Source organism: Rhinoderma darwinii, chromosome 7 (assembly GCF_050947455.1).
Source record: "Rhinoderma darwinii isolate aRhiDar2 chromosome 7, aRhiDar2.hap1, whole genome shotgun sequence".
In the NCBI taxonomy this organism is placed as follows: domain Eukaryota; kingdom Metazoa; phylum Chordata; class Amphibia; order Anura; family Rhinodermatidae; genus Rhinoderma; species Rhinoderma darwinii.
In genome coordinates, this window is record NC_134693.1 from 25881172 (window position 1) to 25902750 (window position 21579).

At 42.3% G+C, this 21579-nt stretch overlaps 1 protein-coding gene across 1 annotated transcript in view; it reads left to right on the forward strand.

Annotated features, from left to right (window-relative positions):
- The window catches only part of ZFYVE9 (zinc finger FYVE-type containing 9), a 41051-nt gene that overhangs the window by 8726 nt on the left and 10746 nt on the right, over nt 1–21579 (forward strand). The window contains exons 2-9 of the mRNA XM_075832997.1: nt 11761–11855; nt 12269–14103; nt 15158–15257; nt 15702–15878; nt 16954–17117; nt 17276–17387; nt 19077–19199; nt 20329–20484. Of these exons, the coding sequence (XP_075689112.1) occupies nt 11786–11855; nt 12269–14103; nt 15158–15257; nt 15702–15878; nt 16954–17117; nt 17276–17387; nt 19077–19199; nt 20329–20484 (2737 nt within the window). The 5' untranslated portion in view covers nt 11761–11785. The remainder of the gene's footprint in view (nt 1–11760; nt 11856–12268; nt 14104–15157; nt 15258–15701; nt 15879–16953; nt 17118–17275; nt 17388–19076; nt 19200–20328; nt 20485–21579) is intronic.

A 21579-nucleotide genomic window follows, 5' to 3' on the forward strand; every position in this document is an offset into this window, starting at 1 on the left:
TACCATTAATGAATAACACGCATGACAACTTTTTGTAGGTCGTTGTTTGCAGGAGGTCATTGCCTTCAGCGAGTCATTACAGGGGAGGACGTAGGCGGCTGCAAATCTTCTGGGCGGCTCTGTTTGGTGTAATGGACCCCTGGGCTGGGCTCGATAATTTTGCTGTCATTACAAGGAGGACACCGAGACTGTGATCTATGGGACGTGTGACGTTACGCAGCAGGTCTGTTCTATTCGCACGCGTGCACTCAGACTGTTATTAACCCCTTAATGACCAGCTAAATTGTTTTTGCCTTTCAACAGCCATAACTTTTTTTTATTTTCTCATTGTCGTGGCTATACGAGGCCTTGTTTATGCAGGGGAAATAATATTTTATTTTTTGCGTGGTTTGGGGGTATAAAAACATGTAATGTGTAAGTGTTATATATTTTTTGCAGCGTGAATATAGCCAAAAGCATTTTTTTGGCATTGCTTTTTTGTTTATTTTTTGTCTCGCTCACAGTTCACGCTAAGTAACCTTTTCTATATTAATTCTTCAGGTTATCACGTCGTGTAGATATCTAATATGTGTAGTTTTTTTTTTGTTTTGTAATGTATGGGCAATAAAATATATTTATGCTAAATAATGACTTATTATTTTAAACTTTTTTTTTTTTCATCATGAAGGGATAACTTTTATTTACAACTTTATTTTATACTTCTAATGTATTCGCATGCTGTGTCGCTATGACACAGGCTGCTGTTAGGGCAACACATGTTAGCAATTCACGCATTGTGACTAATGGTTAAAATTTTATATTTTCTTAAATAACTCACTAAAATCAGGGGTACAATCACCACCGTGAAAAATCCCACCGTGCTAAATTATAGAAAAAATATATTAAATATACTTCATTAACTGATTCAGTTGCGAACCCTCCTAAATGAGTATATTAAGGCCTCATGCACACGACTGTAGCCATGTGCACGCCCGTTATTTTCGGGCCGGCCGGCAGCGGACTGTCAGCCGCAAGCCGCCCGCAAATCGCGGGCAATGCACATGGCCGCGGCCATTATTTTCAATGAGCCCGGACCATGCACAGATCGTAAAAACCACGGTGGTTTGCATGGCCCCATAGAAATGAATGGGGCCGCAATTCTCCCGTGGATTTTCTGGAGAATTGCGGCCGCAAAAGCACGTTCGTGTGCATGGGGCCTTAGATATTGGTGTTAGAGCGAATAGAACCCATAACAACACTGGAGCCTGCCGTTACCGCTCCTACAAACCCCAGTGCCACGGTAAAATATCAATAACGCTGTCACCTACGCTAGAAATCCCCTCTCGTATCTGACCCTACGCGTTTCTGTATAATCATTTCATCAGGGGTCTGTTCATTATAGAGCTGGCTACTGCACCAGCAATATTGAATTGTGTACAGATATTGTTACACACATGGAAGCGTGCTCGCATTGATATCAGCGGCACGCTTCACTCAGGACTCGGAGTATATATAACTAATACTCCGCCCCTTGGGCTGAGGCCAAGCCCTCATGCTGGCCTATCAATATCGCAAATGTCGTTCGTGACGTGGTCATGTGACACCCGGCTCGTCAGGTGACATGCCTGGAAATCACAGCCATCGCCTAAGCAAACGCGCATGCGCAGAGAGAGGCAGCGAAGTGCATCTCATTAACGCCTCTAGGAGTGACCTGTTGTCATGGGAATCAAGAACGCTGCCCAGCTCGAGACTGCACCCTGGCAACCAATAGTCCAACATGCCCTCCGGTCCCACACTATAGGAAGTGGATTATCAAGTCATTAATGTACCATGTAATACAGCCTGACCCACAATACATATATAGAAGTGGGACACCCGTACCAATTCAGAGAAATTATTTTAAGTTTATAACTGGATCCAAATAGATTGATGTTTAAATAAAGCACATATAATTTGTCTGCTCGTTCAAGCCATCTGGTTGTAAACATGCCAACCTATATATATATATATATATATATATATATATATACTCCGAGTCATGAGTGAAGCGTGCCGCTGATATCAATGCGAGCACGCCTCCGTGTGTGTAACGGTATGGAGCTGGTGCAGTAGCCAGCTCTATAATGAACAGACCCCTGATGAAATGATTATACAGAAACGCGTAGGGTCAGACATGAGGGGATTTCTAGCGTAGGTGACAGCGTTATTGATATTTTACCGTGGCACTGGGGTTTGTAGGAGCGGTAACAGCAGGCTCCAGTGTTATGGCTTCTATTCGCTCTAACACCAATGTCTAAACGTCTTTTGATCCCATATATCTTAATATACTCATTTAGGAGGATTCGCAACTGAATCAGTTAATGAAGTAAATTTAATATATTTTTTTCTATAATTTAGCACGGTGGGCTTTTTTCACGGTGGTGATTGTACCCCTGATTTTAGCGAGTTATTTAATAAAATGTAAACATTTTACTCCGTCACAATCAGTGAATTGTCTATTTCTAACAATTTGTGGGAGCACAAGCAAATATCAAATCAAACGGTGAAATACAACACATGTTCGCAGGCATACTGAACAGACAGCCCTGCGGTCCTTTCTAGGTCCCCAGGGCTGACTGCAGAGGGTTCCCTGAGTCTCCGATCACATCACCGGGCTTCTGGTAACGTGTTCGAAGAGGGGAGTCTCCTTTGATCATTCTGTGGTCACAGACTGCGGCGATCAAAGGGTTAAACAGCTGGTTTCAGAGTTTTTCCTGATCCCAGCTGTATTCAGGAGGCTTCTCTATGTTCGGGAGCTGTTCGTTACAGCTCCTGCCTAGAGAATGAGTGCTCATAAGCCTTTTCCAAAAGATGTCGCTGTAGACTAAGCATCGGCAGCACTGCCCGCCGTCAAACACCAGGCGGTCGTTAAGGGGTTAAATAGACTGTATTTCTATACTGGCCAGGACTCTGATCCACCACAAAATGGGTCATATTTATTACTGTGTGTGCGTCACAAAATGTGTCTAAAAATGGTGCAACAGTAGAAGAGGAGTCCAGGTAAGAAGCTCGGCGGCATCGTGCACGTGCTCGTTCTGCACATGAAGCTGAGGACGTTTTTCACGTCCGAGGTGCATCCGTGATCTGCGCTGCGGCATGCGATATCACCCCCCCCCCATAGGCTAGACTCTATGGAGGGAAGTGTAAAAAATAGGACATGTCCTATTTTCTCATGGACCCTTCACATGGTCCGTTGACACAACAGCCGTGTGAATGGCCACACTGAATTATATAGGTCCGTGTGACGGTCGTTTAACACGTTGGTGTGAATTAGGCCTTAGGCTGGATTCAACCACACCGTAACTGTTGTTCCAATTTTTGGTGCAGAAACTGTGTAAAAATGGATTTAATTCATTACATTATCATGAATAAAATCTGAGATAATCTTCAAATATACGCTTAAACCGACCTGCGTGTATGTTCACACTTGCGTTGTATAATCCGTTACTCTGATTTTTAGATCAAAATAAGGGTAAAAACGTAGCCGTTAAAAATCCCATTTAAATCAATGTGATTTTTAATTGCATCCGTTTGCGCCCGTTTTCCATCCGTTGGAATGGTAAACATAATGGACGCAAACTGCTGCAATTAAAAATCCCATGGATTTTTAACTGATCCGTTTTTAGACCATAATAAGGATAAAAACGGATTATACAACGGAAGTGAATTTAGCCTGAGCTTTCGATTTTAGCAAGGGTTTTTTAATAGCTATTTCCTCTTACCGTCATTTGTTTGCCACGATCAGTAGAACGAGGAGACCGCGGTTCTCTTGAGTGCAGTGGTGCTTTTGACTTTTCTCGTACACAATCTAACCTGGCACTGGGTAGGTACCCATTTATTTGTATGTGTCTATGTTGCAATACCAGACACAGACACTGGGGGAGATTTTTGAAACGTTTGGGTGAGATACCCCCCCCCCTGCATGGTCTGGTTACAGTTTTTGGCCACTTGTATTATTTTCCCCCATACTTAGTAGACGGTACATCTTCGTGCCTTGCTTATTGGCTGAGATAGATAAATTTTCACAGGAAATATAAAACTCTGCAGAAATGCAATATGTTCAGATGAGGTTTCTGCAGATGTTCTTAAATACATGCAGTAACCTTGCAATCTTGTCCGACAGATTGTGGCTGCTGTTGGGCTCCTGTAATCTCATGCTGGGATTATTCTTCCTAGTCCCTGCTGATTGTGAATGGACCAGAGTGTTGTAATACATCGGTGGAATAGTGCGGTCTAGTCACGCTCTGGATGGACATTGTGTCCCTACTGCAGCTGGTGTTTTATTCTTTATGTAATATTGATGATTCTTGATTTGGTTATTCACACTTTAATGATATTCAGTTTTTTTTGCATAAAATCTCGTGCATTTAAGTTTCTAAATAGCATTGACTGTGAGTGACGTTTTCTATTCATCTTGGTTATATTATTAATTCTTTACTGAGTTACCTGGAAATGATCGACAGGATGATCTTATGTACCAAGTTATCCCATATACCATTTCATTACACTGAACCTGTACGGTGGCACGTGGGATATCTACTGGCCCGGATTACAGATTTACGAATTGAAAGGTTATTCCCACCTAAAACACTTATGGCACGTCCACAGATATGCCATAAATGTCTGATAGTAGGTGCGGGTCCAGAGCACAAGGAGCCGCACTTATATCGCACTTGTACGCGGTTCAGCGAGCTCAACTGTTTTCTGGATTCCCAGCCAGCTCTCCATTGATTCTCTGCCTAAATTCACCGGCTTCCTCGCCAGGAGAGGCAGCTGCTCTTTTCTGGAGATAGGTGCTGGTCTTGGAGATGGGAATACCCCATTAAAGGGAACCTGTCCCCAGCATTTCACCTATTGAACTCCTCGCCCCTCGCTGGCCGCTGCTGTCAAAAGTTAATTGCCGTTATCCCCTCTCCTAACCTCTTCCTCCAACCGTAAATAACGGTCTGCAAACATTTTGCGCCTTTTATGTCAATAATCCGTCAGTTTCGTTTTGTTCCTCTTCTTATGCCCGCCTACCGCCGAAACTAACCTGCCTTGAACGCTTAAATCTCGTCTGAGATAGCGCGCATGTGCCCGTCATGTATCGTCCGACACTCTTCCCATCTTCGTCCTGGCCTCCAATCTAGTTACTGCACATGCACCGCTATGGTGTCCCGTTGTGCGCACGCACCAGAACAGGACATCGATGTGCAAGCGCGGGATTCCGTGTGTGCTGGGGGGATATGATCTGTCAATCAAAATTAAGGAGGCGGGGTTAACTCAGTAAGAAGATATGACTCTTTTATGCTCTTTAGCATACTGTGCAGGAACACTAAAACGGAATACTAAGGCCCCATTCTCATGACCGTAAAAATCTTCCGTAATTGCGGATCGCAATTACGGTCTGCAATTACGGACACATTCACTTCTATTGTCCACGGACACCTTCCCGTTTTATTTACTGAAACGTGTCCGGGCCGTAGACGTGTACCACAATAGATGGGACGCGTCCTATCTTCTGCTTTTTACGGGCCGTCCTCCCATTTTTTTGTATGGGAGCACGGGCCGAGAATACTGGCGGCCGGCTATACCTGCAATCGTGGCCCGTTATTACGTGCACGGCTGTGTGCATGGGGCCTAAATAAATAGGAGCAGTACTACAGCTCAGCTTCTATTCCGTGACTGGAGCCATCCTCTTCTGGCATGGACATCCGGTGCCCAGAAGCAGCCATAGCAGCCGATCCTACACTGTCCTATCAGTTGTCCGGTAGTGGGAAACCCCCTTTAAGCGTTCTCTGTCGCCATATGATGTCTCTGTTAGGCACTACATTACAACGGTGCAGTATAAGCGCCCAGGGCGTCCGATTATTTTCCAAAGCCACTCTGCTTCAGAGCTAATATAGGGGCGATTCATGTACAGACAAACGCTTTAACCACTGTCCGGCCTGTAATCTGCCGGCGCTCTTCTGTGCACACCATCAAACATTGCGCTCTGCTACACAAGGTTAACACACTGTTCCTTGACGGGCTAGTAAATGCACATTTACCCATAACCTTACAGGGCACAGGGGTTTCTGGCCATTTGAACAACATCTCTGTCTGAATGCAGCCAACTAGAAAATCCATGTGACGGCTTCACTCCTGTCACTGTAATAAAGATTGTCATAGATTTCACAGTCCATTGGTAACGTCCTGTACTGTATATTTCTACCCCCCCCCCCCATGCTACTAATGTTTTCATTTATAAGAGGTAAGAGGCTAAATAGCCGCAGATGGGAATGATGCATATTGTAATTATTTGGATTAGTATTTTAGATTTATCACTAGTTTTATTTGCAATCACTGACTAAAGACATGAAACTAAGTGACGAAAATATAGTGTTAAATAGGGTCCTATTAGGGCATATGGATGTCCAGAGTATAGAGCCGCTACCAAGTAACTCTAGCTGACTTGCGCCGTGTATTTATTACATGGACAGCCATTCATCTTAAAAGGGTTATACCGTGAATCCTTTTCATACCAAAAGTCCAGAAGCGCTGTTAATAGCTATTTTAGGCCTAATGCACACAACCATGATTTTTGGGTCCAGGTGCTATACGCAATTTTGCAGATAGCACACGGACCCATTAATCTATATGACACCATGCATACCACTGTGATGTTCATGGATCTGTGTGGGGGACGCGTGTCCAGTCTGCAAGACTCAGGATGTGTCCTTTTACGGTCTGTGTTTGCAGCTCATGTGACCTACTCGATGGGCTTGGACCAATCCGTTTTTTTATTTTTTGTAGACAAACAGCGGATCACTGGTATTGAGGACAGCAAAATCGCCATGGTCGAGTGCATTCGGCCTTTAAGTAATTTGTATTGTTTCTAGCATGTATATTTATGTTCGACTGCCATGCTACTGCAGAGGCTCTGCTCCTTCCCTGACAAGCAGGGCAGAAATCTATTCCTATTGGGTGCTCTGCAGTGAACAGAGGATTACTATGAGGAGACCTGGCTGTGAGGATACTGACGGAGTAAGCTTGTCCTCCTGCACTCCGCTCATTAGGCAGAAGTGCACATAGCTATACATCAGGTGGCGCCATACTATTTAAGTAATACTCATAACTTTTCATTGGCCAAAAACGGCTAAAGAAGTGACATGCTCCCTCTTTTTACGTGCTGTCTTTTAAAACAGCGGTATAAAAAAGCGCCCCGTCTGAACTAAATGCCGTTTTTCCCATTGAATTCAATGGGCGGTTGTTTGTAGGTATTTAGCTAGCGTTTTTCAAGGCGTATTTCGAAGCGTTTACTCCCCGAAATACGCCTGAAAACTGCGTGTGAACCCTAATACTTTATTGGCAATGCAGCCAACAGGAACTAACCCCATTAAAATCAGCTGTTTGCTGGGGGCCCTAGGAGTCTGACCGCGGCTTTCAGATTAAGTGGTTGTCTGTGTTAAGACATCCCCCTTTAATCATAATTGTGTTATCTGGTTTGGACAACCCATTCTCCAGTGATTATTTGATTGCAGGGGGTCCTGGCTGTCATTGGTGGGAGAACCCAGCGTGCAATGTGTGTTTACAATCAGGCCTTACAATGCACCGTATTAAGGTACTTTTACAGGTGCAACGAGTGCCGATAGAGACAGCTCGTTTGCTCCTTTCATAAGGAGCTAGTATGGGGACGAGCGCTCGTTACTCCGATTGCTCGTCCCCATACATTTGTGTTATGTCGGGAGCGGAAATTTGCTGCCAACAACGCTAATATTTTAGACATTAAAAACTATACGATCAGCAGATGATCGAGCGTTTGCACAGGGCAATTATCGGCAACGCTCTTTTTGCCCAATAGTTGGCCAGTGTAAAAAGGTCATTAGTCTTTGCTCTAGTGCTACTTTTTGTAGTGACATTGGTTAATTAAGAGGGAGTTCACTCTGTATGAAGTGACCCATTTCAAGAGACAGGTTTCTGATTCCAGTTTCTGGGACACCTTTATAAAAGATGGAGCAGATTTCGGTCCCTACGGACTGATCATTTTTATCACCAAATAAATAATGCTCATCATTAACGATCTTGAAATTGTTCGGGTTGTTACTGATTGTTCCATCTAAATGTGATGCACGGCTTGTCGGGCGATGTTGTTGTTCACAAGCTCCCATGTTGGGGCACCGCTGCTAATCTTTTCAGAAGTCATTAATGCTGTGGCCTTGATCTTATTAAGTCCTTGCCTTACTGTATCCAAATCTGAGAGCAAATCCTGTTTTCCTTGCTGCCGTTGCTATTAAATTTGTGTCATTTTTTGTGTCATTTCTTTTGAGAATTGCAAATGAGATTATGGTTTAATTTTAGTCAATGTCATTAATTTACGTCACTCTCCTAAGGACTTGTGAGCAGGAGGAGGGGGTTGATATGTCTCCCTTGTAATTCATTTCACATCAGCGGGAGAAGTGCGGTGAAAGTGACCCGATGTAATGAGATCCGTCTTCCACAAAGCATCCTATGAATTGTTCTCTCTGACATAGGAGCTCTGACAATTTTATGTCTTTCTGTCATAGAAAAGCCCCTCTCCCTCATTACCTCTCAGCCAGGCAGTAAAATCCGAGCCTGCGGAGGCTTGAGTGCCCTAAAAGCCTCTATAAATGCATTTTCTGAAATCCATCATCGAGAAAGAGCAAATTTAGCCTACCGGTCCCAATACTGAGCTATTGTTTGAAAACGCACGTTTCTCTGTTATCAATGTCAATCATTTAATTTTATTATTTTTTTTGCGTCATTCGAGTTCTGTTTTATATATGTCAGAAACATTTTGAGCGAGAGGTTAAAGCCAAGATATATAAATATGTCCATTTTTGGATGGTGGTTCTGTTAAGTGTCCCCGACTTTTAATTGATCACTGGATGGCCACGGCTGGGACCTATAGGGACCAGCTGAGATCTGTAGGTGAATCCAGCAGCAAGTGTTCGATTCCCTTGCAGCACCACCACAGGGGGGAAAAAAGCATTACACTGTGCCCGTCGTAATGCACAAATGTGTTGGGTTCTTTAGAGAGAGATATCCGCTTTTTGTAGCTGTTCTCCACACTGGTTAATAGATGATGGTCCTCCTGGAGTAGGGAGGACCCCTCTATTTATTCAGAGACCCCTATTATTATATTTGAAGAAGGGTTTTCTAAACCAGACAACCCATTTAAATTAAAACTAAAAGCAAAGAGAAAAAGACAACACACGGCGCCACATAGTGCAGATTACCCAAGGGTAAAAAAGTAAAGGAGGGCAAAAATGGTTGTGCAATTGCAGGCACAACACTGACAATTTCCAGCAACGTAGCAATTTCCACTGCGATAGAAGTGCTTGTGCAGACACAACTAAATTGCGTGCAGGTTATTTTGGAACCGGAAAATCAGCTGCTGCCACGGTCCGAACCGGTAAACGAAAGATTACCGCCAGATATCAAGCAATAAATTAATGGTGAAAAAATGGGACCAATGTAACGACGCTGCTGAACATGTAAAGGATTTCTTAATATAATAGGCTACGCGTTTCGACGCAGGACATACGTCTTCATCAGGCCTGATTGGTCCCATTTTTTCACCATTAATTTATTGCTTGAACCCATTTTAGTGCCTTGTTAAGATTTTGAAAAACATTCAGCGTAAGGCCCTACAGAGCGGCATAGACGTGGCTGTGATGGCATATTGTTTGACGCGGCTGTAACATTGCTCACCAATGGCTGCACGTTGTTTCAGGTAAAACGACTGTTCACCTGCAAAATCGTGCGACAACTAATGAATACACCCTTTATGGGCGCATGATTTTGCAGGTAAACAGTCGTTTTACCCAACAATGCCTGACCTTTAACGAGCAGTTTGACAGCCTTGCCATAAAAGGTACCGGCTTGGCTGCATCAATGCTGCTCCGTGTGGGCCTTACCCTCCGAGTCCATTCACACTTTGCGGTGCGGTTGGACAGGCATCAAACCTGAATCCAAAATCCGCATGCATTTTTACTGCGATATGGTTTAATTTCGATCTTTCTTTTTTACAGTACTCACATAAAAAAAACGCAGCAAATCTCAGTAAAAACACGTGTTCTTTAATGCGGTTCTAAATGCACCTCAATTGCAGCGTGTGAATCGACCCTTTGGCCTCATGCACACATCCGTTGCTCGTCATACAGCCAGTAATGACTCATCCGTGAAACACGCACCGCACATGGATGGCTTCCGCGTGCAGTCCACTGTTTCAACGGACCGAATGAATTGAATGGCCGGAACTGTTCCGTCAAAAACGAACAGTTGTAGGACCGGTTTTATTTTTGTCGGAACGGCCACACGGTTCCGTTAAAACAACGCTAGCGTGCATTGCCCCATAGAAATGAATGTGTCAGGGTGCTATCCGTTAAAAACATGGCAGCACCCTGAAGAAAATAACTGAAGTGGGCATGAGGCCTAACGGTAACCAAGAAGTCCTTGAGTCGTCCTCTTCTGTCAAGTCTTCTCTCTATTCTATTCAGCAGCTTCTTGGTTATACATAATTTTGGGGAAGCGGACAACCAACATGACCACAATTACAATACTCACAGGGATTGTGTCCTGGATTTCCCAGACAAGGCTCTCAATTGGCAAACCCTTCTAGTCATTCTTGATCCTGTGTTCACTACATGACTGGATTATGAGAGAGGTACGAGTACTGGAATAGTGACCAGGTTTATACCCAGCATTTCTAGGAACAGCTATAACTAAGAATTACTGAATTTATTTCTATCAAACTTCCTTTTGGGGCCCTTGAACCGTGTCATATTGTGCCCTGGCAGTGTGCATCGGATATCGCGATGGCTTTATTTGGAGAAATCTTTTGTCAATGTAGAAATGCAAGAGACCCCATATTAATATACAGGCTTCAGCTCTACTTCAAGGGTTTTTTTTGTATTCCCCCCCCCCAAAAAAAAATTTATTACTTTGGAGTATCCCTCTGAGAAATTGATATTGCTAAGGTAGACTCCGTCATTGCTGAATTGTTGTAGACTTGCCTTGAGGAATCCGCATCAAAAAGTTTTTATGCATGTGACCAAATAAAAAAGTAATGGGTGCAACTCCTGGAAACGTTGCAGATTTTTGTCAGTTCCACTACAGAATTTTACCACCATGTGTGAATGTAAGTTTAAGGGCATTTAACAACGTAACTGGGACTTGTTGGGGGTTCTCTAGATATTTGAAGTGTACCTTCCACTTATAATCTACCACCCGACCTGACATTGGACATAGAAACGCACGCTCCTGCATGCTGGGGGGGGGGGGGGGGGTTACAGTTCCTTTGGCAACCGTACTAAGCCGGTAGAGTGTCCTGGATCTCCAGGCGTCCTATGGTTGCCAGAGCAACTGTACCGCCCAGCATGCAGGAGGGTGTCTCTATGTCCAATGTCAGATTGGGTGGGAGGACACAAGTGGAGATTAGGCTTGATTCACACACCGCATTTTGGTGGGGTTTTTTTGTGGCCTTTTAAGATCTTTTTTTAGTGCGGGCAGATTTTAGATTAAAGTCTATGTAAAGTATGAAATGCACTTTGGCTTGTGGCGTTTTTGAGGCTTTTTTTTCTACAGGCATCAGAAACGCCATAAAAAATGCATATACAAAATCACACCAAATGAAAAACGCTATAAAAAAGTGCACGTTCTATTTGAAAGCTGCTAGCAATTTTAGAAGAGATTTTTGATGTTTTCTGTGTGAAGGAGGCCTTATGCTGGGTAACTAAATGTATAATATTTCTTTTGTAGTCCGAGCCTGAAGGGTCGTTAACAAATGGAGAACTATTTTGAGGAAGAATCGTGTAACCTGGACAAAGTATTAGATGAATTTGAAAAGAATGAAGGTGCAGTAGTAAATTCAATATATTGACTATAGTTTGTGCTTCGTTGTCGAAAATAAAAAAGGCAACAAACAACTAGATCCGTGGCCTCCAGCCTGTGGCTCTGCAGCTATTGCAAAGTTACAACTTCCAGCATTCACTGACAGTCACATGCTGGGAGTTATAGTATTGTAACCGCTGGATCGTCACTGGTTGGAGACCCCTGGTATAGACCATATGAATTGTTTTCGTTCTGTAGTGTTGCTCAGCCAGCCTAGCTGTATTCAGCGGTCATGGTTATTCTGCAATAATGTCATTTATTTGTTTGATGACTTTGTACTTGGGTTTACTGCAGTGAATTGCACATTCTGTAAGTAGTATTTAGGTATTTTTTTTTTTTCCTGGCAATTCTTGACAATGCCATTCTTACTTTTCAGATGAGAATGTTTCACCAAGATTGTTGGATGCAAAGTGGAATCAGATCCTAAATCCTCCCGCTCATCGACCGACGGAGAATTCGACGCTGGACAATGTCAGTAAATCAATCATTGCCATTGTGGCTCACCCCAAAGACAGATCACCCAGCCTGACGCCCTGTTCCAATGGTGAGATTGAATGTGTTGCCACAGATTTGTCCACTATGGTGACAGAAGATACCAGCATGGCTGAGGACAGGAAAGCCCAGCCAGAAAACACATGCGGTACAAATGCTTTGCAGTGTGGAGAGGAATCCTCGATGGCTGATGTTACCCTGAATATGAGCTGTGGTAAAAGTGCTGATCCTGGGGAGTGTTTATCTCCTTGCAGCACTCCTACAAGCCAAGCTCTTGTGAACTCTGAAAATGTTGCGGACAGAGGAAGGACCTTACAAAGTCAGTTACATGTTGCTGACAGCAATCAACAACCACAGACCAATGCAGACTGTAAAAACGTGGCCCAGGTCCCTGCTAAATCTGAAAGTAGTCTATGTACCACCGTGCAGGAAAATCGTAGCATTAATAGTTCTCCACCCCTTGGTGTTTGTGAAAATAGCACTGAAGACCTTAATAGTCCGTCCCATTCTGTGCCCCCGATGTCTGAGCTTTGTCAGCTGTCTCCTAGCAAACATGCTGTCCCGAATACAGAAAATGACAATAAAAAGATATCCTGTCCACTTGACGGTCCAATTCTAATCAATGTCCTGACTGTAGGTGATGATTCTAGTGAAAAGCATCTAAAAGCCTCCATTCTTCCATCTACAGATAAGCCGGTCGTTAATGGCTTTGTGGGTGAACACCGGCCGGCAGATGTTAATCATATTGCTAATGATGGCCTCCAGCCTGTTGGATCTCCTGAACGAGTGGCGGAGCATTTCTCAGACTCCTTTGTGATGAATGGGGACGTTCACATAACCGGTGGTAAAGAGACGCTAGATGAGGACAAAAAGTCTCAAGTAAACGATAAACATAGCGACGCAGACAAAATGAAGGATGTGGAAAGTAACCTGTGTAATGCTGATGGAACCGATGCATTAACGTCTCTCCAAAATGGATGTGATTCCTATGGAATAAAAAACCCAACCGTAGCTCGTAACCCAAAGAGTTTACCATCGAAAGAGGACTCTGTGACGGAGGAGAAAGAAATTGAAGAGTGCAAATCTGAATGTTATGCTAATGTTTACGAGCAGAGGGATGACGACGTTCCAGAGGGGAGAGGAATATTGTTAAATGACAGTGGTGATGCCCTGAAGAACCACTTGCACAGCCTCTGCAGTCAGGCGGCACCTGCGCATGGGCAGACGTCAAAAACGGCCAGCAGCATGCAACCCCTTAGTGTCCCCTATGGTGGAGCACGCCCAAAGCAGCCAACGCATCTCAAGCTGCAGATCCCAAAGCCATTATCTGACATGTTACAATGCGACCTGGTTCCCCCCAATGCTGGCTGTAGCTCCAAAAACAAAAATGAATTGTTAAACAAGTCAAACCAGAATGATGTAATATTGTCGGATGTGTTCCGGGATGAAGCTGCAATTCGCAGTCCTGGTATTGATGCAAACGGCGACCTGCTTGGAGATTACAGGGGCCCCAACAGTCCGTGCCTTGCGTTGTCCCCAGACAGCCCCGATAATGACCTCCTCGCTGGGCAATATGGGGTTTCTGCTGTCAAGCCATTCACAACACTAGGGGAAGTGGCTCCGGTCTGGGTCCCTGATTCTCAAGCCCCTAACTGTATGAAATGTGAGGCAAGGTTTACATTTACAAAACGGAGACACCACTGCAGAGCATGTGGAAAGGTATGTCGATAGGTTTGGACTGCTATTTGTTTACAAAAGTAAGAGCAAATATTAAGTTGGTAATATGCGCTAGATGACGGTCAGACAAACCTGCCTGTATCATTGGGATCGGACAAGTGCCAGAGCAACTTGACTGTCCGCTGATGAAGGCAAGAAGCGTCAGGCTTGTTGGATTATTTGGATAAGATTTCTTTCCCTCTTCATCTCTGTAAAGGTTCATTTTCTCTCTATTACTTTGCTAGGTGGGCAGGCTCTCCCTGGCGTGGCGGTAGAGTAGTGAGCTGTGTGCCCTCTCTGCCTCTCCTCTTCTCTCATAGCATGTATCATAGATAGTTTTAGGAAGGGAGACTGCAGCTGTATTACCCTCTTCCGCTCCTCTCCTCTCCTTTCCTTTTTAGTTTTAGTTTATTGAAGATGTAATTTGGTGACTGTAAAAGTTTCTGAACACTTTAGTGTTTACTGGCAGGGAAACTACTTCCCGCTAGAAGGTGAGAAAGATAGCAATTTCCCCATATAGTAAATATTACAAAGTTTTCACATGTACTACTTACTTTTGTAAAAATGATAGCGTCAAGTACGCCGTGACAAAAAGGGGGAAAATCCCTTGAGGGGAGAGAGAATATTTAGATACACTATTAGCTGATCAGATGTTCATTGCACGCAGCATTCCCTTGGTCTGACCCATCCTTGTGGTGCTCTTTGGGATTTAGTGTCTGCATTCACTCTTTACATAGGTTATTTCAGTGTACTGTCTATCTCTGTTGAGAGTAAATGAAGCTCTGCCACTGTCCCTAATGTGGTAATAGTCACAGATAAATGATGCTCATGTCACACAATGTTCCATTTTTTGAACGAGTTGAGGGCTTGCTAATGGGAAAGATGGATGTCTGATGGACGGAGAACACGGCTGTAGAAATAATGTGAACTACTATGTTTTTTTATCATCTAGCGGTGTGATCTCTACCAAGCTTTCAGCGTTTGGTTTTACACATATATTCGCATAAATATACTGTAATATATAAGTGCAATAACCATTTCTCGCATCTTTCATCAGGTATACTGTGCTGCCTGCTGCAGCCTCAAATGCAAACTACTGTACATGGATAAGAAAGAGGCTCGTGTGTGTGTGATCTGCCATTCTGTGCTCATCAATGGTAAGCGGTGTCCTCATCCTGTATTGTCGTTTTTGGGCAGCTTTTCCTAATATGATGTGCTATTATATTGGGAAGATTCTGTTCTAAAATAAAAATCACCCAACTATACCCCCTCTTATACTTCTGCATAATAGTTTGTTTAGCAGCACCGCTGCTATTTGTTGTTGTTGAGCCGAGGTCTCCAACCATTGGTTCCCCAGCGGTTTCAGAACTACAACTTCTATCATGCCGATAGCCTGTGTCTAATATGAGTTGTAGTTTTACAACAGCCGGTGAGACACAGATTGAAGACCACTGGTTAACGAAGTCAGACATTGAAGTTTTCCCTTCTCTTTCCCCCTGCCACACACTATATGCCAATCTCCATGCTGAAGGATAACCATCCTTGCCATAATCAGGTTTTTAGCATTGACTTCATTCTAAGTATTCATTTTTGCATTTCAGCGCAAGCATGGGAGAACATGATGAGTGCATCGGTTCAAAGCCCAAACCCTAATAACCCTGCTGAGTACTGCTCTACAATTCCCCCAATGCAACAGGCACAAGCTTCAGGAGCCCTCAGTTCCCCACCTCCTACTGTCATGGTGCCTGTTGGAGTCCTTAAACATCCGGGAACTGAAGGTGAGGCTTTTTGCAGTCCTAAAACTGCAGAGTATGGGTCCTATTACACGGCCCGATATGGGCTGTGAAAACAAGCGCCGATCAACGAGACAGCTCGTTGACCGGCAGTCGTTTGCTCCTTTAATAATATTTAATGCTGCATAATTTAGCAGATCAGCCGATGATTGAGCGTTTGCCCGATCGTTGACCCGTGTAAAAGGGCCTTTTTACTAGAAATTGCTTTAAATATTAAATTTAGTTGACTGTGAATTTAGTCTGTTTAAAGGGGTAGCCCGATGAGAGACACACATGGCATATCTATGGGTCCTGTCTCCATGATTACTATGTAGGTGAGACCTATAGATATGCCATATATCTATGCGTTTTACTGCGACAACCAAGCAGCCAGCTCCACGTCTTTGTGGCAGCTGCCAGCTGACTTCTACAGCCAAATAGGGGTCAAGTGCTCCCATTCTTCCGATAGGTGGATGTCCCAGAGGTGGGACCCATCCGCATTTACGGCATATTCTATGGAAATGACATAAATGTCTCTTGCCGGAGTTCCCCTTTATCATTTTATTTTTATTTTTATTTTTTTTTTTTAAAGCTTTATTTTCAAAAACTTGTTGCACAAAACACGTACCAATATACAGTCAAGACAAAACAAAGGACGTTCCCCTTTATCTTTACATGTTACTAGTTAAGGTGAATATTCTTTATTGTATCAGGTTAAGGGATAAGATTTGAGTCTTTCTTTCCTTTTAGCTATTATGACTTCAGCCTCTCCTTTTTTTTTTTTTAAGGTGTGTCACTTGAGCTTCCTGTGAGATTCCTTTCTTTCCCCAGAGGCCTCTCAACATTTTCTTTCATTGTTTGCTTGTATTTCTGTCCGTATAGTCCTTAAAATTCCACTAAAATAACATCTCGGCATAGGTTTTTAGTTAGTATTTTAATATGGGTCTCCCCTTAAGCAACCTTTGCAGAAATGCAGTAATTTAACGTAATAAAATGTATTTGTCTCCATGGGAATAATGTATAAAAACGAGAGAAACTGGACAAGATGGAAAAGTAAAGGCACCTGACTTATTATTTATAGGATCACAATCCAGAGAGCAGAGGAGGGTCTGGTTTGCGGATGGCATCTTACCGAATGGAGAAGCTGCCGATGCGGAAAAAGTGAGCGCAGCCCCTGCGGCTGGGAACCTAACTGTATCACATGACACAAATAAATCCTCCCCAAGCAATTCCCCATCTCCAGAGGTGAGGCCACACTGCTGAGAAATCTATATAACACATACGTGCCGTCTGTAGGATGCATTGTGGGGTATGATCAATGTATCTGATATTTGCAATTGTATAATTTTTGTCTTTTTTTGCTTAATCTTGTTTGTCCTCCTCCATCTTTGTATTTGTTGTAGGCTGAGAATACATCTGGGTTGTGTAGCAGTATAACTCAGGTTGGCAGCGCGATGAACCTTATACCAGAGGATGGTCTTCCGCCTATTCTTATCTCTACTGGCGTTAAAGGAGGTGATTTGGGAATAAATTATTGCTTCCTTTATTACATCCGGTTATCGGGATATCTATATCAATTCTTTGACCGCGCTATTTTCAGCCTTCAGGACCAGTCACCGTTTAGCCATTTTTAGCACGCGTTAGTTAAACCGCTATAACGGTTTTGTTTTATTGGGCTAGCGACGTGATTTTTGTGATTGTTTTTTTTCGTAGACAATGCAGGTTTCTTTTTTTTTTTTTAATCATTTTTATTCAGATGCTTTTTGCTATTTTAGAATTTTTAGGCTTAAAGTTTAAAAATAATAGTAAAAAAATAAGCTTTTTTTTTAGTTTTTAGCTATTTTTTTTTCCTGGTAATAACATAGTTTTACCCTAAAATAGACCTTTTATTTGTGATCGTCATTGTCTACCGTAAATTTTAATATATTACATGTCTATTTTAGGGTAATTGGCTCAGGGCTAGCGTTACGACAATGATTGGCGGGGGAAAGTTTTTTTTGGGGTGGCTATTTTATGTGTATTATTATTAATAATACAATTTGCACTTTACTTTACTTTTTTATTACTATGGTCTGTTCCTTAAAGGTCAGAAAAGACCATTGGGGGGGCTTTTATTTATTTTTTCTTATTTTACACCATCTATTTTTCCACTAGCTGGGGCTGCACAGGGAAATCAGCCCTCTCATAGTGACTATTGTCACTAATAGGGCTGTGCTGGGTCTAGTTAGACCCAGCAGCAGCCTGCCACTAACGGCATCCTGGCGATCATGTGACCAGTCGCATGATCACCGGGACCAACAGAGGCTGCCGCTGCCTATATTCATGTACACGGTGCGCATTGAGCGCTGTGTAAAAGAGATCAGAGAAGATAGAAACCGCGAAAGCTGCTTCTATCTCCTCCTCAGGGTCCCCGGCAGTCACTGACAGCTGGAGACCCGACAGTCAGCTGCCCGATCGCTCGGGTAGCAGGCTTAAACCTGCGCTGTAAATAGTCTATGGCGCGGGTTTTAAGGACCCTGACCGCTGGCTGTAAATACGCAGCCAGCGATCGGGAACCGGTTAATTTCATAGAATAAAAAGATTGACGAGGCTAGGCGATCAGATGTTTAGTAATAACGTGATTTTTATTTTTACAGTCATTTACATTTACAAATTGGCAGCAATGTAAGAGGAAATGTATCTTCAAAACGAATTTTTTTTTTTTTTTTTCTTTACATGCATAACTGTCCCAGAGTAGCAGATTTTTTTTTTTCTCCCATGCATTCTATTGCTGATTTTCATCTTGGTATTTTCTCATGTTTTATGTTAGTCGTCAACTTAGCAAATTCTCTAAGTACTTTGTATTGCATCGATGGTTTCTGTGAGTAATTGCTCTACTTTTCCTCTGCCCCAATTGTGAGAAATCCTTGCCTATTATGTTAATTTCTAAAATAGGCTATGATTTAAGGGGTTCTCCCAACTCTTTTCAGCAGATCTTTGTCCTGGCTAAAAGGGGGTAGTCTCAACCATAAGACCCCCCTCTAACGTCTGCATGCCATAATAGAACATATAGACACGGTTTGTCCTGAAGAGATAATGTAACTACTTGATCCGCTCTAATACAAAGAAATTAATTTCCTAATATGTTGCGTTTAATGATGAGATTTTGATATTGAGGGATTTTGATTGGATAATCTTAGTGAAATGTCCTATTTCTTCCCTTAGATTATGCTGTGGAAGAACGGCCCTCCCAGATGTCAGTCATGCAGCAAATGGAAGATGGTGGACCCGATCCCCTCGTGTTTGTCCTGAACGCAAATCTTTTGGCAATGGTGAAGATTGTGAATTGTACGTCATGTTGTTGAGTCTGAAGGTTTTATGCAGAAGAAAGCAGAAACAGACCCTTATGACTCCATATCCGAAATATATACTTGGATTAGCTACTGATTAATGATTCCACCGTCACAACATCCTGAGTTCTGTAGTCTCACTCCTCATACTGACATCCTTCTGTTGTGATCATGAAACCTTCTTTCTTCTAGACCTAGTAAATGCCTCCTTGTGATATAAACACATATTTAGACCGTTCACTATATTGGCCCCGATTTACTTGTTCATAATGATTAGGCTGCCATTGGTTTTTTTAAACGACATAACTTTAGTTTTAAGAATATTACCGGATAGCAAACTTCACCTGGATATTGTTAGCCTATCCAATATGAGCTGATCAGCACAATGGAAAATAGACCCCCTTCCTATGAAATATTGATGGCCTATCCTAAGGATAGGCTATCAATGTTAAAGTCCCAGGGAACCCCTTTAATTTCTTTGGTTGTCCACCAGCTCTGCTATGTCTTACTGCCACCTAAAACTATGCACAATACTATGTGTGGTCCAACAAATTATTAAGATCGGATAAAACTAAGTTTTGACTATGTACATCCAGACTCTCTTTTTGATGCATCCTATGAACTTCTTTCCCCTTGCAGCAGCTGCCTGGCACTGGTTACTTAACTTATTTTGCAATCCACTAATATCTCCAAGTCCTTTTTTCTTTCTTTTTTTTTTTTGTCTGCCTTATTGTTTAATGGATCGTAATATATTCCTGTATACATACTATATCTCACGTCTGTTCATATACACATTATGCACTACGTGGCTGTTCATCAGTTATTGATTACTAAGTTTTCTTTTTTTTTTTTTTTTTTGTCATCTAGAAAATATATTTGGATAAAATGATGCACAAAAGCGGTAGCTTGAGTTCCTATCAATAGTTATTGTCCAATTTTCTTGCCTTGGTTATTGTTTCTTTTTAGCCTGTTCTGCAGGTATATAAATTACGGCTGCTGAGCAAACACTGCAACAGACTGCAATGGAAATTGTTAGACTATAATGTAGAAATATAATCTACAGAATGTATATAGGTGGCAGATTCAGTGCAGGTTCACTTAGCGCTGCCTGCTCTTGCTTCCTGCAGATGTGAACAGGAAGTGTTGGTGTTTTACCACAAAAGGAATGCACGCCGTGGGCCAAGCCGAGCTCGTCATCCTCCTGCAATGTCTGCCTGACGAGAAATGCCTGCCCAGAGATGTGTTCTGTCACTTTGTGGAAATTTACCGGGAAGCTTTGGCAGGTATGGAAAAGGTTTGGTGGGGAGTTTGTGAAGTCGAAAAGGACACTGTCATAATTCACAATGACTAGAGGGAAGTGTATATGACACGTGCTGTGGGTAGTGTTTATGTGATACATTCTTATTTTCTTAGTGGTTTATTGATAATCTACGTTCATTTTTACACAGTAGGAGCAAATGTATACACTACTTGAGTAACGTATACAAAAGCTATACGAATATATTTTGCCTGTCTTTTACTCAGAAGAGTTTCACCTCACGCCCAGCTTATTATATAAAGAGAAGGACTCTGAGGCATCAGGTCTTCATGTATCCATGTTCTTCAGGATATTTATATGGAGCCCATGCACAGAAATACCACGTTTTTGGCAAATGTGAACAAAAATATTGTACCATTTCCCTAAATTTTGCTGATAAAGAATTTAAACTTTTAAAGGGGTTGTCAGATTTCTGCAAATTAATGTTATATATATATCTCTAAAAGTTATCCAATTTTTTAATATACTTTCTGTATTAATTGTTCTTCAGGAAGAACATTTATTGTTTACTTCCAGTGGATAAATTCTGTCCATGGTCATGTGATGGACACACAGGTTCACGGCTCGTTACAGTATGTGTATCAGAGCTGTGTCTTTTAATGATGCCCGCAACTTTGTGTGTATTAAATGATCATGGGCAGAATTTTATCCACTGGAAATAAACAATGAATGTTCCTACTGAATAACAACAAGCAGAGAACTTGAAAACTGTTAGGAATGAATACAGAAAGTATACTGGTAAATTGTATAACTTTTATATTTATATATATATATATATATATATATATATATATATATATATAGAAAAAAATATCATTAATTTGCTGAAATTGGACAACTCCTTTTTAAAGGGGATGTCCACCTTTTTCACACTATGCCATTCTTATATGAAAAATTGTGTTCTCATCTTTAATCTATTTTTATAGTTGGTAGAGCTCTATTTTTCAGATACAGAGCTCCAAATCCACTGAGTAGACAGTGTTAAAAAAAAAAATTTAAAAATTCATTCTGCCCTTGGTCACCACTAGGGGGTGTTTAGACTATCACTGCACACTGTTTT